The sequence below is a fragment of the Triturus cristatus genome, chromosome 5_2 (genome assembly GCF_964204655.1).
Source record: "Triturus cristatus chromosome 5_2, aTriCri1.1, whole genome shotgun sequence".
In the NCBI taxonomy this organism is placed as follows: domain Eukaryota; kingdom Metazoa; phylum Chordata; class Amphibia; order Caudata; family Salamandridae; genus Triturus; species Triturus cristatus.
Window position 1 is genome coordinate 620,834,637 of NC_140588.1, and position 17,677 is coordinate 620,852,313.

Genomic DNA, 17,677 nt, shown 5'->3' on the forward strand with positions numbered 1-17,677 from the left:
TGCTGCAACAGGTATGTTCACTGATAAGCTGCCCTGAGGTGGGAGGCCCTGGCGGGGGCAGGGTATTCACAGGGGGCGTTGGGTAATGGCGACGTTTACATACCTGCCAAGTAGGAGGTCATCAGATTTGGTCCCTGTGACTCACACTCCCATTGTTAACACTCGTTTAACTGTGACACGCCGGTGTGTCTTTACTTCCATTGATATTTCCAACACCCCTCCCCCACCGTACTTTTATTCAGCCTACACTAGCCTCGTTCTCGTGTACGAAGTATTATTATATCATGCCGGTTGCAACTGTAGTTCCCTCTTTATTTAGACAGGAGAAGTATAGGATTCGTCAATGTTGTACAACGTGGTCCGACGTCTTTGGGCTTGTCCTGGGTCAGTCTAGTGCATACTGGGAGTTGTAGTCCTTCAGTTGATCCAGTTCAGTTAGCACAGCAGAAAAGAATGACATCTGCAAGAAATTCTAGGATCTAGCGCATTGCGCTTTCAGTGACACTGGGTCACCTGGTGACCATACTGTTGTTTCACCTTCAGGGTGAGTGAGCTATGATGATGTCAGAGGGAAAGGATTTTGTGGGGGTCCAGGGCAATGCATGTGGTGTGACCATAGGACTGCTTACTGATGTGAGAGGATAGCATTGTATGAGAGCTTCAGGTTCTCTATATGTAGCCTAGTTCATATAAGTAACTGCACCTCAGTCTTGGGAGCGAGCAGGTGGCCGCGCTTGTTCTTCCTTACAGCGTGCACACCACTCGCGGGACGCTGTTATTTATGGCTTCGTTTGTCTCTAATCATGACGTGACTGCTTTCACCCACCCTCCCGTTCGTTGCTTGTTTACATATTTTTACTCGTTGCATACTTTAAACAGGTTACCTGTGTCCAGAAATCTAACGCTCTCCATGTGTCAGGATAAAAACAAACCCTGATATCTAGAGATATTTACCTAGATATTTTATTTGACTTTTTTTTGTCCAATGTAGTATTCATAGTACTTGGTGAAATGGTAAAGACCAGGACTTGTAAAACAAACAAGGTGGTGTTTAATTGTTTTGTAATGTGAAAATCCCTAGCAACGCTGCTCAATCGCTTTTTACACTAACATTATTACCGCGCTCTCTGAGAATTCTCTTAACGTTTCCTGTTTATTTGGCTCCTGCTAATTCTCAGGAAGCATGGAAAGGGGTTAAACTGCAGTCGAACTAGAAGGTCCGAGGTCTAATCTCGGTTTACTTAGTCGCATTGTGTGATCCTAGGCACAGTGGTTATGTCCCTTTACATCAGGTACTCTGAGGGGCTCCTAGAGGCGATCACGTTCGCGGTAGCACTCTCCAGCACAGCTCACTCATTAGAAATCTGTGCGCCTGTTCTTATTGCATCAAGGTAACCAAGATGAGGCTACACCATAGTGGACACAGTGGTCCTTCCCCAGCTTTGCTTTTACAAAGCTTTTTCAGTTGCTTTAGTCAAAATGGGTTTCCCTGATAACAAGGAGCCACCTGGAGTCCTTAAACTACCAGTGAAGGGTAGTGCCACTACAGATAGGTGGTGGATTCACTTGCCCGCCTCATTGGGACTAGAGGCTTTCACAGGAGAAGGCATGAAGGCAACGCATTTCATGCTCAAAATAATGGCTGTGCCGGGAGTGCCACATGAACAGAAAGGGTCGGAGGCTGCACATAGCGTAAGGTACAGCTCCTAGACGCCATTAACATGCTCCTGCCGGGTGCCAGCAACTTACGGTGCGGCCTTACTTCAGACGTTTTCATTGGCTGCATCAGTGACAACACTGACAGCGGTCACATGTGCAGCCATGCATGTCAATGCATGCAGGATGTCACAGCAGATACCGCTTGTGTTCCGTGAATGGGGTCTTTGTCAGCAAAACCATCGCGGCCACCCCATTGTAGAGCTCTTGCACCACCCCCCATCCTCGTCAGTAAGTAAATAATGCAGCAATGTGCCTGCAATTACACATGCCACTTTTGTTTATCTCCGATGCTCGTCTCATCCACACTACACTGGTATGAGTGGCGCTAAAAAACGAATTAAATGCACCTGAGAGAGAGTGGTTATGGAGACTTGAGGGGCGCGGTTAAAGGGTGGTAGTGAGGGAATCCGTGATGACGGTGCTCATTGGGGGGGGGGGGGGCGCCAACAAACATTGTCTCACTGGGCACCACCAGCGCTAAAGCTAGCCCTGGCCAGATGTTCGACCTACTACTGACTTGACTGAGCCGGACTTTGCTGATAAGCCTGGCATCGCAGTGACTTTGGTTTCTGAAAGGCTCTCTGAAGGCAAAGGGGACATTTTGAGCAGACATCTGAGTATGGAACTGATAGCACCTCATATGAAATACTTGCGAGTTTGCAGGTGACACCGTGTCCTCTGTGGACAAAGAACTACCGAAGGCACAGGCTGGGTGTCGCAGGAAGTTATTCGGGTCACATAATTAGTGATGAAACTATTGCAGTGATCAATGTTTTTCTATATTTCGTTTCAAGAAATTATGTTTTTTCTAGCGGCAGGAAAAAGTGCATGAATTTTCATCCTCTGACATGGTTCTTAAAACCAGACAATCAGGTCTTTAACAATGTGCGCCTCAAGATAATCTAGTACTGGCATTTAATTAACAAGCATTGGCATAGCCAAGAGGTTTCGCTTTTGGGGCCTTATAAGTATTTTGTTATGCAGCACAATATCCTTGGTGCCACAACATCAACTGTTGCATGGCTAAACACTTATAAAGTCCCAAAGGCGAGACCTATTGGCTATGCCAATGCTTGTATATCTTGCCTGCCAGAAGAAGTCATTAATATGTGTCTTCGACTTCATGGCTATATTTGGTAGGTTTTCCAGTTTCTCCATCAACTGGAAGAAATCCCTAATATACGTCCTCGCAGGAAACCCTCCCATCACGCCAGGTAACTGCCCGATTCTGATTAATACTGAGGGCTTTAAATATTTGGATATCTATATCATGTTAGATCCCAAACTTCGCTTCACACAAAACCTTCTCCCGCCGTTAGAGAGGCTTAAGTGCGACATAGCTATCTGGAAAAACCTCCTGCTGTCATTGTTGGGCAAAGTGGCCCTCTTCAAGATGATGTCACTGCCCTGCTTCCTCTACGCTTTGCAGAACACCATGGACCCGACCAAGCTGGATACTTTAGGAGGTCGCGAGCCTACAAAGAGACCTATTGTGGGACGGGAAGCCTTGTATCGCTTTGACCAAACTCACATTTAACTGGTATGACGGTGGTATCAGCCTCCCCGATATTAAAAAATATTACTGGGCAGCGCACCTTGCAGCCATTAACCAGGACACCTATAGTCGACTTGACAACCCCGGCTATGCCATGGATAGGTGGACGCTACCGGGTGGGAACTATAATCGGGCAATATATTCCAAACCCAAGCGATACCCCTTTACTGGTCCAACTCATCATTCTGTCCAAATCTGGCATACAGTTAATAAAAGTCTGAGCTGGGAGCCAAAACTTACTCTGGTAACCCCCAGAACAACTAGGCAGCCTTTGGAAAACAAAAGGATCTGAGAAGTGGGATCTTATCGTAATTTCACTGATTAAAGCTATGTGGGAGAAAGGCGAAGTGAAATCCTTTACCGCTTTGCAGCTGGCTCCTCCCCTCTGGCACCGTCTCCTTTAGAAGATAGACTGTTGGACGGCCACCTATCTGAAAAAGCCATATCACTCACCTACAAAAAACTAATAAACAACATGACAGACCCACTCGGGCCACTACGTGAGAAATGGGTAAGAGATGGCCTCGAATCAGACGACGAAGACTGGCAGGAGGCGGTGTCCTCACCAAGAGTAGTGGCAATATCGGCGAGGCTTAGACTAGTCCAACCTAAAATTCTCCACAGAATCTACATCACACGGCCTACACTGGTCTCTATGGGTAGATCTGACAAGGGAGACTGTAGGAGGGGGTGCGGGGGAGGGGTCTTTTCTGCACATGCTATGGGAGTATGAGTGTATGCAAACATACTGGCGCAAGATCCATGACGTATTGGGCGTGGTGCTCTCGGTGGTCATACACCCAGACACACGGAGATGTCTCTTAAATGTTTGGGAGCCAACAGATCTCAACTGTCACCACATGCAGTGGGCCACGCTAGGGCTTATGTTGGCAAAAAGAAATATAGTTCAGAAGTGGGGAGCGACACAGACACCTGAAGTTAGCGCCTGGAAAGAGGACCTAGACTGGTGTATGTACAGAGAAAAGATAGTCTTCGTAGCTCGTGGTTGCCCCAAAAAGTGGTCTAGGATATGGGACCCCTGGAATGCTTACAGAGGACTTATCTGTACCCCTCCGATTGTAATCGACCTTGCAGATCCCCCCTCCCCATGACTAGTACCCATTGTGATCCTACCCCAATGTTCATTCATTATTGCCTTTGCTGAATATGATGTACCAAATTCCTCTGTACTGTCTGATATATATATTGATGCGTGTTTAATAAAAAGAAATTTAAAAAAAACGGGTGGATCATCCACTCCCTAATGAATTGTGGAACACTTTTTAATTTCTGGCAAGTATTTGATGTGGTACATTCCTTCGCTAAGGTATTTTACATTTACTAGTCCTGCGGCGATGGCAGTTTTAAAGCCCCGTAACATGAGGCAGATTGTGAATTTTCCTTTGCTCGGCAGTAGTTTTGTAGCTGCCCATGTGTATATTTGTGCATCCTAGCCTTTTAGGTTTGGCTTGTTCTTTATACATCTGAATTCTCCCACTCCTGTGACATTTACTGATGCTCCACTTTCAGTAAAAACGTGTTTTGATGTTGTCCTACTGAGAGACTAACTGACGGAGCTTGTTCTAGGGTCCTGTTGTCAGATAATAGGAACTTTTAGTCCTCCTCTGTGCTGTGTGTAGAAATGTGAGACGCTGATGATCTGGTGGATGGAGACGTCGCAGGCTGCGCTCTGATTTTTTACTATATCGCATGTATTTGATGTTTCTCTTTTCTATAGATTTTTCTACTGACTCCAGTGGTGTTAACAGACACCTTTGAAGGGATTTTCTTTTCTGTATCCTTTGGATATTTTACCTATAGCTTGACACCTCCCTTTGTGTGGGTATGCCAGACCACAGCGCTAGCATGCCTTTTGCATCTGGACGGCAGATCTGCTTTTTCTTTCTGTGGGTTTGGCTTCTCATGGAAATGAGGTACTAGTTTTGAAGTTTTCTGGCCTCCAGCACAGCTGCTTGCCTCAGCTCTTTCCTCTGCTATCGAAGATGTAAGCATTGTGTCCACTGTGTGCTTTTCCTTTAGCATTTGTCTTCTGAATGATTCGGACTGGCATCTGTAGTAATGACACCGACACCAAACACTAGATACAGAAGAGACTTTATTTACACAAGCTCGTCACGACAGTAATGGAGCGTCGATCACCCTTACCAGCCAGCCTCCAACTCGTGACACCAACTGTAAAACAAACTATCATGGAACCATGGAATGTGAACATTCTAAATGATGAACGCGGGGCTGGATGCAGCCAAACCGAGGGAAATAACATTACCGCTTACAACATCCCCCCCTCCCTTCTACCCAAAAGAAAAACAAAGGTACAAAACAGTGGATGCAGGTGTAGAAGTGAGCGGTATAGTAGTTGTGGGGGCGGAGCCAAGGGGGCCAGGAGGAAGAGGCAGGGATACAGCCGGAGGCGAGTTAGTTAGAGCAGGGATGGGGACCGAGAAAGGAGTCAGAGAATAAAGCTCGTAACAAAAGTACATATAGTGTCTGTGGTCATTGGTAAGGACACTACTACTGGCGACGAGGGTGGGATTCTGCAGCCCACCACCCATCGAACCTCAGGAAGAGCGTCCCGTCCCCTGTAGCGTGAAGAAAGAAAACGGCGTCTGAAGCAGAACGCCAGTTCGCGCCAAATTCTGTTTCACCCCTGATGCGTGCTAGTTAGCACACGAGTGAAGAGGAGAAATCGGGAGCCCACCCCAAGCCTGCCTTGCTGCTCCGGTGATCGGGAGGTGTTTGAGGCACTGTTGAAGCCTCGTGGAAGGGATCTGAATAAAGAGCGCTGTTGCGCGCCAAGAACAAAAAGAAAAGCTCACCCCCGATGCGTGAGGAACGGCACGCGCACAAAGAAAAAGTCGGGAGCCTACCCCGAGCCTACCTGGATGGGTGAAGTGTCCAACAACTGTGTGAGACACTGCTGATGTCCTGGCACCTATGGAAGTGGCTGCGGGTGAGTGCCAAATGAAGCTTGGTGAGCCTGAAGAAAGACTGCCAAAATCTAAGGGGTGTGAGAGTTTCTGTTTGGCGGCCATCTTGGAGTCAGGCGTCCTTGAAAGACACCCCTATGAAGTTCATGGGCGGCCATTTTGAAGTCAGGCAAGGCCAAACAAACAAGCATTGACTGAGGAAAAGGCCTGAACAAGTAAACAAGCACAAGCTAATGCAAAGGGGAAATAACAAATAAGCCCGAGACAAAGCAAACGGGAAGCAACAAACAAGCACGTGCATAGACAAGAGAGAAACGAAAGCATACTGTCAAGATGTCGAACCACAACTCTCCACAAAGAAATGAAGTCAAACCACTCCTGACGGGGGTGTCACACCTGCGTCCCCCGGAACCCCTTACGCTGACGACTGGAGGGAGCATGGGTCCCCGATGACAGGAATGGCTCGAGGACTTTGAAGATTATATAAAGGGATCAAAAGTGACAGAGGATGAAGACAAAGTGATTGCACTGAGAAATCTCGTGGGTAAAGAAATTAGCAAGCTAATCAAAGAACTGCCGACGGCAGATACAGGAACCTATGATAAGGTGCGAGACGCTCTGAATAAAAAGTTCCTACCTAAGAGAAATGTGGATTACGAGAGATATGCTTTTCATCAAGCCCGTCAAGGGAAGGAGGAAGTGATGAGCACATTCATAACGAGACTATGTCGACTGTCCAGGTACTGCGAATTTGACGAGTTCTCAACAGATGATGCCATCAGATCACAAATAATCGATGGCTGTCAATCCGAGACGCTTAGGAGAAGACTATTAAGAAAGAGTCATAATCTGGAGGAGATTGAGGAAATGACCCGAGTTTATGATCAAGCAGAGGAACACGCCAAGAGCATGGAGACCGGGCGCACTGATAGAAGGGAGCAGGTATGCCGAGTGCAGGCCAGTCGTAGTCGCTGGCACTCGAAAGAGCGACAACACAGATCGCGACCGTACTCTCGCCAGCGATACACTGAGCGTAGAAGTCATGAGTCAGGCTGGAGAGACAAGAAACAAAACAGCTTGAGGAAATGTTATCGGTGCGGGCACGACTTCCCGCACAGGGATGCCTGTCCAGCCATGGGGCCAGCAATGTAGGAAATGGGGACGGATGAATCATTTTGAAGCAATGTGTGGAGACTATCGCAGAGAAAGAAGGAGTGAAAGGACAAGGCCTACTCGCTCTGACACCAGACGACACCATGCGAAAGCCGTACAAGATCGACCGGAGTTGTCCTCTGGCTCTTCGCATTCCAGCAGAGAATCAGAGATCCCAATGGTCGAGGGGGTCGTTGTCCAGGGATTCCCGATCAGGGTCGCGGGAATCGGAATACACTATTGAATATGCAAGTATGGTCGCGGATCCTGACCAGCTCAAGAAATACCAGAGACTAAATATAAGTGTAGGGAATCACGCCCCGAAATTTGTTCTGGACAGTGGAGCGTCACTGAACTATATCCCCGTGACGGAATACAAGAAAATGAAGCCACCGCCGCCTTTGAGTCCAGCATACGTCAAGGTATTTACCTGGATGTCGAAGAAGCCTCTTCCCTGTCTGGGAAAATTCCCAACAACACTCAGGCACCAGACCATGTCTGTGCCGGCATTCATACATGTAATTGATGGCCCGGAGGCTGATTGTCTTCTCAGCCTACCCACTGCAGAGCGCCTTCGTCTAGTTGAGATTCTGTATAGGGTTTGTGATGACCCGGACATTTTACACAAATTCCCCAAGCTATTCACCGGGCTGGGAAAGATGAACAGATGTCAAATTCGACTTCACATTAATGAACAGATAAGACCGGTAGCACAACATCCCAGGTGAGTGCCGGTCCACCTTCAGCAAGCAGTGGAGGATGAACTTCAGGAATTATTAGCAACTGACATTATTTAACGGACCGACGGTCCCACACCATGGGTATCACCGGTAGTTATCGTGCCGAAGAAAGGCACTCCAGGGAAGGTGCGCTTATGTGTTGACATGCGGCTTCCTAACACTGCCATTGAAAGGGAACGTCACCCTGGGCCCCATCTGAGTGACATGATCTCTGCATTAAATGGTGCCAGGGTATTTTCGAAACTCGACTTGAATAAGGGATACCATCAGCTGGAGTTGCATGAAAAGTCGAGATACATAACAACATTTGCAACTCACCTGGGGCTGTTCCGATACAAACGGTTAAGTTTTGGTATTTTCTCGGCTGCGGAGATCTTTCAAGAGGCTATCCGTCAGACTATACACCATATACCCAACACGTTGAACTACAGCGATGATATTCTCGTGTATGGGTCAAATGTTCAGGAACATGATAAAGCTCTAGATCAGGTATGTCATGCTCTCTTGGAAGCTAATCTAACCCTAAACAAGGACAAGTGTGAATTTCATCAAACCACTCTCAAATTCTTTGGACATGTGTTGTCTGGAGCTGGGATGAAGCCTGACCCTGAAAAAGTGATGGCGCTCAATGACACCCAGAGTCCCCAGAATGTCAGTGACATTCGATCGTTTCTGGGCATGGCCAGTTATTGTGCCAGATACGTAAAGGACTATGCCACAATTAGTCATCCCCTCCGAACGCTTACGAAGCAAGGACAGCCTTTTGTCTGGACTCCTCAGTGTGAGCGGGTGTTTCAAGACATCAAACGTGCAGTTGAGTCTGCCGACAACTTACCTTATTTCAGTCCTAAGAGAAAGACGGAGATAACCGTGGATGCTAGCCCTGTGGGCCTGGGTGCAATTCTGGCTCAGTATGACAATGACATCGATCAACGGCACATTGTGGCCTACGCCAGTCGCAGTTTGTCAGACACGGAGGAGGCGTATTCTCAACCAGAGAAGGAAAGTCTGGCAGTTGTATGGGCCTGCGAACATTTCCATGTCTTTATCAATGGCAAACATTTTACCATGGTGACTGATCATCAGGCGCTTGTCACCATCTTTGGAAACCCCAGGTCAAAGATGCCACCTCGGATTGAGCGGTGGGGTTTGCGTCTACAGGAATATACCTACACAATACTGCACAGGCCGGGAAAGTCAGCAAATCCGGCTGACTACATGTCACGACACCCTCGATCATCACCGGCATCACGACCATCGATGACCGAGGAATTCATCCATTTTGTGGTGGGCCAAGCTCGGCCGCCCGCAGTTCCTCTGGAAGCCATTCAAGAAGCCACTGCGCAAGACGTCGTCCTGCAGAAAGTATTACGCCGACTGCAGACTAATCGGTGGAGACATGACAGTGAAGAAGAAGGGAATGGTCCCACAATTCGACAAGAAATGCAAGCATTCCGACATGTGAGTGATGAACTCTCTGCCACCTCGGAAGGTCTGTTGCTGAGAGACCAACGGATCGTCATTCCGACACAATTGCGCCAGGTCATCATCAATCTCGTTTATCAAAATAAGGGGGGAAGAAGAGGTTTTAGAGGTTAGGTTCACCCTCCAACTATGTACATAGATAATAAATAGCCTGAACGTTCAGGTTACAAGAACCTAAGCTGGGGGTGTCAAGAAGACAATTGTTTCCCGAAGAACACCCAAGGAAAAAAGGAAGAAAGGGGCAGGACACTTCCTTTCTTGAGTCCCCTCACTCACCGGGGTTTCCCCACGGTGACATGCTTCATCATTGGGGTCCTCTCAGTCCTCTACGGGCTGAGGCGTTCTGCAACTTGCGGATTACGTAGGAGCACTAAAGCAAATTATGTGTGGTGCAAGTGTAGTGGTGTGGAGTGGAACAAAGTGATTTTAAAATAATCAACTAGTGGGCCAAATATATTTTATTCTTGCTCCTAGCTAATTGGTTAAAAAAGGGTGGGCAATACGCTAGAATAACCTACTGTAATGGGTAAGTGTACCTAGCATATGGTCAACTAGTTTCGAGCTTCCCCAGCTCTTCCTTAGGACTACACTGGGACCAGCCCAGTGCAAGTACCACTCCTAATAGACCTAATTCCGGTGCAAAAACAAGTGAAAAACGCTGCGACTAATAAGCATGTGTTATGGACAATACATACGTAAATGTACGCCTGGCAATATCTGTAGGGTATAAAAATACAGAAGTTAAAGGGAAAAAAGATAATATTTAAATAAAACAATGGCGGTTACACTATACACCAGTGTTGTAATACTCATTTAGTATTGGTTCTTATTGTGCCACTGTGTTGCTATCCAGCAAATACATCCTTCATACAGGCGTTTCGCTATAATGTGAATAAAAGGTGTCTATGAATGCACACAGTGCACATACAAACAAAACATGCGTCTGACACGACAAAAAACACACAAGACTAACAAAGGCACAACAATACATACATTTTAAGAAGCAATGCTATGCCTCATGGTCAACGGAGGGGGTGTGGAAAACGCGTACATCTAAGGAGATAGTACAAGTAATTTTTAAAAGATTGTAGCACCGTCTTGTTGGCAGACCTTGTGCGGGAAAGAAATACACAGTATGCGGTCCGCGAAGTTGGTCTCCAGTAGGTGTTCCAGAGTGTGGTCTTGAAAGTACAAGTGAGCGAAAACACCCCTGGGGGAAGACTTAATCTCTCCCCTAACTAACGGAGATCGCATTTTTTCGTATTTCTTTCCCGCACAAGGTCTGCCAACAAGACGGTGCTACAATCTTTTAACAATTACTTGTACTATCACCTTAGGTGTACGGGTTTTCCACACCCCCTCCGTTGACCATGAGGCATAGCATTGCTTCTTAAAATGTATGTATTGTTGTGCCTTTGTTAGCCTTGTGTGTTTTTTGTCGTGTCAGACGCATGTTTTGTTTGTATGTGCACTGTGTGCATTCATAGACACCTTTTATTCACATTATAGCGAAACGCCTGCATGAAGGATGTATTTGCTGGATAGCAACACAGTGGCACAATAAGAACCAATACTAAATGAGTATTACAACACTGGTGTATAGTGTAACCGCCATTGTTTTATTTACATATTATCTTTTTCCCCTTTAACTTCTGTATTTTTATACCCTACAGATATTGCCAGGCGTACATTTACGTATGTATTGTCCATAACGCATGCTTATTAGTCGCAGTGTTTTTCACTTGTTTTTGCACCGGAATTAGGTCTACTAGGAGTGGTACTTGCACTGGGCTGGTCCCAGTGTAGTCCTAAGGAAGAGCTGGGGAAGCTCGAAACTAGTTGACCATATGCTAGGTACACTTACCCATTACAGTAGGTTATTCTAGCGTATTACCCACCCTTTTTTAACCAATTAGCTAGGAGCAAGAATAAAATATATTTGGCCCACTAGTTGATTATTTTAAAATCACTTTGTTCCACTCCACACCACTACACTTGCACCACACATAATTTGCTTTAGTGCTCCTACGTAATCCGCAAGTTGCAGCACGCCTCAGCCCGTAGAGGACTGAGAGGACCCCAATGATGAAGCATGTCACCGTGGGGAAACCCCGGTGAGTGAGGGGACTCAAGAAAGGAAGTGTCCTGCCCCTTTCTTCCTTTTTTCCGTGGGTGTTCTTCGGGAAACAATTGTCTTCTTGACACCCCCAGGTTAGGTTCTTGTAACCTGAACGTTCAGGCTATTTATTATCTATGTACATCATCAATCTCGCCCATGAAGGTCACCGGGGAGTGGTCGCGACAAAAAGAGCTCTCCGGGAGCGGGTGTGGTTTCCGCTTTTGGATCAAATGGTGGAACTCACCCTCAAAGACTGTCCCCAGTGTCAACATGTCAGTCAAGGAGCTCCCCCAGCTCCTCTGCAAATGACAAAATTGCCCAGTGGAGTGTGGCAAGAACTTGCCATGGACTTTTATGGACCTCTTCAGTCGGGAAAATATGTCCTGGCAATAATGGATGAATATTCAAGATTTCCACTCGCCCAGTTCGTATCATCCACCAGTGCATTAAGCACCATTGCGGTGTTAGACGAAGTGTTTGCGGCATGGGGTATTCCCAAAGAACTCAAGACGGATAATGGCCCTCCTTTTAATGGACACGAATTTAGTGAATTCGCTAAGCATTTGAATTTCAGGCACCGTAAAGCCACGCCCTTGTGGCTGCAGGCCAACGGGACTATTGAAAGGTTCATGGCCACTCTCAAAAAGACCTTTCAACAGGCTACAGTCGAGAAAAGGGATCTTCAAGTGGCTCTCAACGAAGGGCTTACAGAACAACACCGCATGCCACCACAGGAAAGTGCCCTGCCACACTAATGCTTGGGCGACTAATCAGAACTCGGATACCTACCTGGGAAGGTGCGCTGAGAGCGGTCTCACCTGCCCGGGTTCATCAGGAGGTAACAACAGCTGACCGAATTGGAAAAGACAAAATGAAGTCATATGCGGACGCCAGACGGAGAGCAAAATCACCATCCATACACGAAGGGGACTGTGTCATAGTTAAACAGGAGCAGCAAAGGTAAACGGACTGCAAGTTCAGAGCTGAGCCCTTGACGATTACCCAGCAAAAGGGTACCATGATGACCGCAGAGTCTGACAGCAGGAGAATCACCAGGAATGTATCACATTTTCAAAAATGCACCCCAGGCATGAGAGAGTCGCTCCAGAAGATGATGGGACGACCAGAGAGTGAGGAGAGAGAACGGCCTGAAGCGGCAGTCGCGGTTCAGCAACATGATACTCACGTAGAGCCTGAGTCCGAATCAGGAAGCGTACTTCTCCGACCTCGACGAGACATTCGACGGCCAAAACGACTTATTGAAGAACTATGAACAAGTCAGTTATTTTGTTTTGTTAACGAAGGGGGAGATGTAGAAGTGAGCGGTATAGTAGTTGTGGGGGCGGAGCCAAGGGGGCCAGGAGGAAGAGGCGGGGATACAGCCGGAGGCGAGTTAGTTAGAGCAGGGACGGGGACCGAGCAAGGAGTCCGAGAATAACGCTCGTAACAAAAGTACATATAGTGTCTGTGGTCATTGGTAAGGACACTACAGCAGGGAAGAGAAGCAATACATGAAGTAGATACGCAAATAATGAGTAAGTGGAAAAAAGTCAGGTAAGTATGTAATTGGCCAAATAGCAGGTGGTCTGCTTGACCGGCAAGGGCGGGACGATTCAGGCTCCAAAGAAAGGGAAGAACTACAGGGAATCGAACTGAGAGCAGCACCTGAGCTACTACCAGAGCCATCCTCACAACTCCCTGCAGAATTGTTGGTCCTGTGATCAACATTACTCATAAGCCAGAATCCACTGGCACTGTTGTCAGAATTTCTGCCTAGTGGCCTAGTAGCTTTGGCTACCCTGTCACCTCCTTTGCGATACAACGCAACCTTGCGCTTGTTCCACTTGTTACAAGACATAGTTGTTGAAAGCTGGCTTCACTCTATATGGCCCCCAGAACTTGGACAGCCCCTTGCTGGGTCTTCCGTGTTTAATTTTTACCCAGTCACCAGCGCATACACCCTTTGCGTTAGGACTGACACTTAGACTCTTAGTAACTGTTGAGTTAGGAGAAAGAAGCCATGTGGGTAAGAGTTTTGTGCCAGGCTTCCTACCACGCATTTTCTCAAAAGGTGAAATACCAGTCACACTATGCGCAGTGATGCGATGCGCCCAAACCATCTTCTCAACCATTTCTCTGACACTCTTTCCACTCTGGATGGCCATGGAGATAGTACCCTTAACCAAGTGATTGGCCCGTTCTACCATGCCATTGGCCCGTGGTTTGTAAAGGGGAGTGCGGTGATGGGTAGCACATCCTCGTCACCAAATAATGTAGTAATGACACCGACACCAAACACTATATACAGAAGAGACTTTATTTACACAAGCTCTACACGGCAGTAACGGAGCGTCAGTCACCATCGCCAGCCAGACTCCAACTCGTGACACCAACTGTAAAACAAACTGTCACTCATGGAACCATGGAATGTGAACATTCTAAATGATGAACGTGGGGCCGCACGCAGCCAAATCCAGGGAAATAACATTACCCGTTTCAGCAGTATCCATTTATGATGCGCAGGTATATGGCTTCTTCGTCAGTGAACTCACTGAATCAACACTGTTTGGGGAGCTTCTCCAGCCTTCACGCAAATTCATCCATTGCTTCCCCTGGTAACAGCTTTGCTTTGTTAAACATGTATCTGTATCTCAGACAAGGTGTGTGGCTTGTTCAATTTTTTAGCTGAGGAGTCTTTTACTTTTTGGAATGTAACCACTTTTGTTTTTGGAAGATTTTTCGTGACTGTATTTCCTGCCAGACCCTTCAAATATTTCATTATGTTGTTGTTTGTTTCCACTAAGGCTTCCATGAAGTCATCAATTTATTTTCGTTCTTTTTAGTTCATCTAGTGCCTAGGTTTTGCATGATATTTGAAGTGCTGAAAGGTAGGTGTGGTTTTGAAAAAGTAGCTGCATCTTATCGAGTTCTCATATCCCTTACATGTGTATGGGCCGTCTTTGTTAGAATCAAAAGGAAAGACAAGGTAAGGTATGGGAACAGTGATTCTTTATCCCTCACGTTAGAGCAATACAAGCTAATACCGGCCTCATATCACATGTGCACACCTGCCTCTTCCCTAGCTGCACCCATTGCCCTAGATCTCCACTATCCCCCCGGCCACTTCCTGTCCCTAGCAACCAACCAGGAAGTGCCCAGTGTCCAGCGGGGTCATATGACCTCCACCTATTACTCCTACTTTACAGCTGCTACTTGGGAAAGGAAGGCCTTTCTTGAGAATTTTCAAAAATAGAACAGACACAATCGAATTTCAGTTGAGTTGAGACAGACCACCAATTTGCAGATATTTATTTATTTTACCAAGATTTTAGGTTGCTAGCAAATAAATGTTGTCTTATCTGCTTATGCAAGCTAGCATATTTGCAAAAAAACACAGCCCTTTAGCCAGCCATCAATATTCATAAGGTGGTGAATAAGTGTATATTACGCTATTAAAGAACTGTGGGGCATATTTACAAGGAGATAATGCCACCAGAATGTCACTTTTTCTGAAGTTCTGGAGGCGTCAAGTCCTTCAACTTATTGATAAGGCGGCGTTAAGCCACTTAACGTGGCTTAATGCCGCTTTGTAAATAATGCCTCTATTCACGCAACACTAAGTGTGAAAGGGGCATGCAATGGGTCTTGCAGTAAGCGTTCCGCCGCAACTCCCATTGCTTTTTGACGCTGCCCCATATTTACAAGCAATGGGGCAGCACCACGAATATCGCCAGGGAATACCTGGTCTTAAGCAGGCGATACGAGGAGAAATGTTTCATTTCTCCTCGTTTTTTGCTCTTTCCGTGTTTGCTGCATTCTGCAGCACACATAGAAACAGCACATCGCCTGTAAAGATTGATTCTGTGTAGGAAGGAGTCTCTTCCTACATAATAACAATCACCCCTGCAGCGCAGGCACCCTTGCAACATGGTGCAGGGGTGTGCCTGTGCTGGTGCAAGGCAACTTCTTTAACACCAGTGCAAGGGGAAACACAGTGGTGCACTGCATTCTTGTAAATACGGCTCATCCCAGCGTTTTGAAACTGACGGAGCACGGCATTACAAAATTTTGGTGTAGCACTGAGCTCTGCCAGTTTCTAGTAAATATGCCCTTGTATATCCATTAATTGATTTGCATTTAAAGTAAAACAAAAACACATAGAAAAGACAAAAATACAATCGAACATATGAGAAAACAAATCAAATATATAAGCAGCTATAAGCATAGTATTCCTTTAGCACTGGCCAATAAAATGTATTTGAGTTGTCCTTCAGGACCTGTGCAGTACCTTCCACCTAGAGCAGTACTCCATGGTTAGGTCTGTGGTTTATAAATATCATTACATTTCTACGTAAATTTATATTTGCATATACACATATATTCAGACTGCTACTGAGAAATCAGCTCCTACTCACCAAAAGTTGAGGATAGGTCACCATTCGTCATATTGGATGTCGTTTCCTGGGACTTAATTTTATTTTTAACTGGCATATTCTTCTTTATCTTTTTCTTTTTCTTGCTGGACCCTGTATGGGAATAACTGCATTATAATTTAACTGTATACAAGAATGCTGTTTTAGATCTCCTCTAGATCTACTCCTGCATGCAGCTTTCTGGCCACAGAGTGAGGCTAGGTCAGGGGTCTCCAACCTTTTCTGTAATATCAGCTACACATGTTCAATGAACGTTATCAAGGGCTCCTAATATTATTAGTATTGCAATAGTGACCACATCAGAGAAGATTTCAATAGTGACAGCCATATGCAATATTACTCCCAGCGATCACCTCAGTCCATCAGACATGGCTGCAAGCATTAATGTACAAAAAGCTTTGTCAACATGGAATGCCTCCTCGTGGGTAATTCCAAACAGCAATATTTGCAATACCTCTGGCACCAAGATAATAACATTTGTAAAACATTTTCCCAATGTCACATGATTTATGCTTCAAATATAAGCCATAAATATATTTTGGAAGCTCAACCATTTTCTTCAAGTATCACCGTATATGTTCTGAAAATAAACACATTTTAGTCTTAAGTAGGCACTCTTACTGTTGATATACATATATTAACTCAACCAAGTAAAAGCTTCTAATTTAGTAGCCTGGGCTGCACACAGGGGAGCTACTTACAGGTAGCTGGACAGCTACCACTAGCTCACGAGCTACTCGTTGGAGAAGGCTGTGCTTGGTCCACTGTTGCAAGCGCTTGGAATTAAAGCTGAACCAGCACTGCAGTGGAGTGAAGTGAGCGAGGTGGTGCAGAAGACATTTGTAGGGGTGTTAGCTGCAGAGATGTGGCTGCGATGCATGAGTCAAAGTGTTGTGTAGCTGTAGATTGATCTGCATTGAGACAGTACACCACCCACCACAATCCTGTTTAAAGACATACATTAGTTTCAGTGTCCTTTCCATGGTTAGGTGTGGTGCACAGACAAGGCACAGTGGTTGCAGTTTTCCTATTAATTTTGTACTGTGATTTGTGTTTTCTCTTCGGGAGGCTTCTTTTGCCAAACAACGCCACAATGTGCCATTTTGAAGAAGTTTTAGCTGTTTCTGGTGACTACCTGCAGGCAATCCCTGCTGTTGAACTTACAGGTGAGGCTGCGACCTGGGAGCAGGTACTCCTGATAAGGCTTTGATCATAGTACCGCATTTCTAGTTCATTAAACCTGGTTCGAAGCACTCTCAGTGTTAATGCATCAACGAATTATGGGACATACTGAAATTTGCCCACAAATACACACATTTTAAATAGGTAAGATGGAATTGAATGAGAGAGATGCTGCTTCTACAACCGCTAACCAGGGGCGGCTCCTCCATAATGGCGGAGGAGCGTCGCCCCGCTGCGGAAAACAAAAAATAAAATGATAATAAAAGCATTTTATTATTATTTTATTTTTGCCTGCCTGATCACTGCCAACGAGAGTCTTCAGCGGGGATGGTTAGGAAATCCCC

The 17,677-nt window shown here is 46.1% G+C and overlaps 2 protein-coding genes across 12 annotated transcripts in view; one reads left to right on the plus strand and one right to left on the minus strand.

Moving 5' to 3' along the window:
* Nucleotides 1-17,677, plus strand: part of LOC146829091 (uncharacterized) — a 351,679-nt gene that overhangs the window by 59,889 nt on the left and 274,113 nt on the right. The gene's annotated exons all lie outside the window — the stretch shown is intronic.
* The window catches only part of ARL13A (ARF like GTPase 13A), a 304,644-nt gene that overhangs the window by 28,480 nt on the left and 258,487 nt on the right, over nucleotides 1-17,677 (minus strand). For all 6 annotated transcript variants that reach the window (XM_085607727.1, XM_085607726.1, XM_085607728.1 and 3 more), the window contains one exon: nucleotides 16,134-16,244. In XM_085607727.1, coding sequence (XP_085463853.1) covers nucleotides 16,134-16,244 — 111 coding nt within the window. The remainder of the gene's footprint in view (nucleotides 1-16,133; nucleotides 16,245-17,677) is intronic.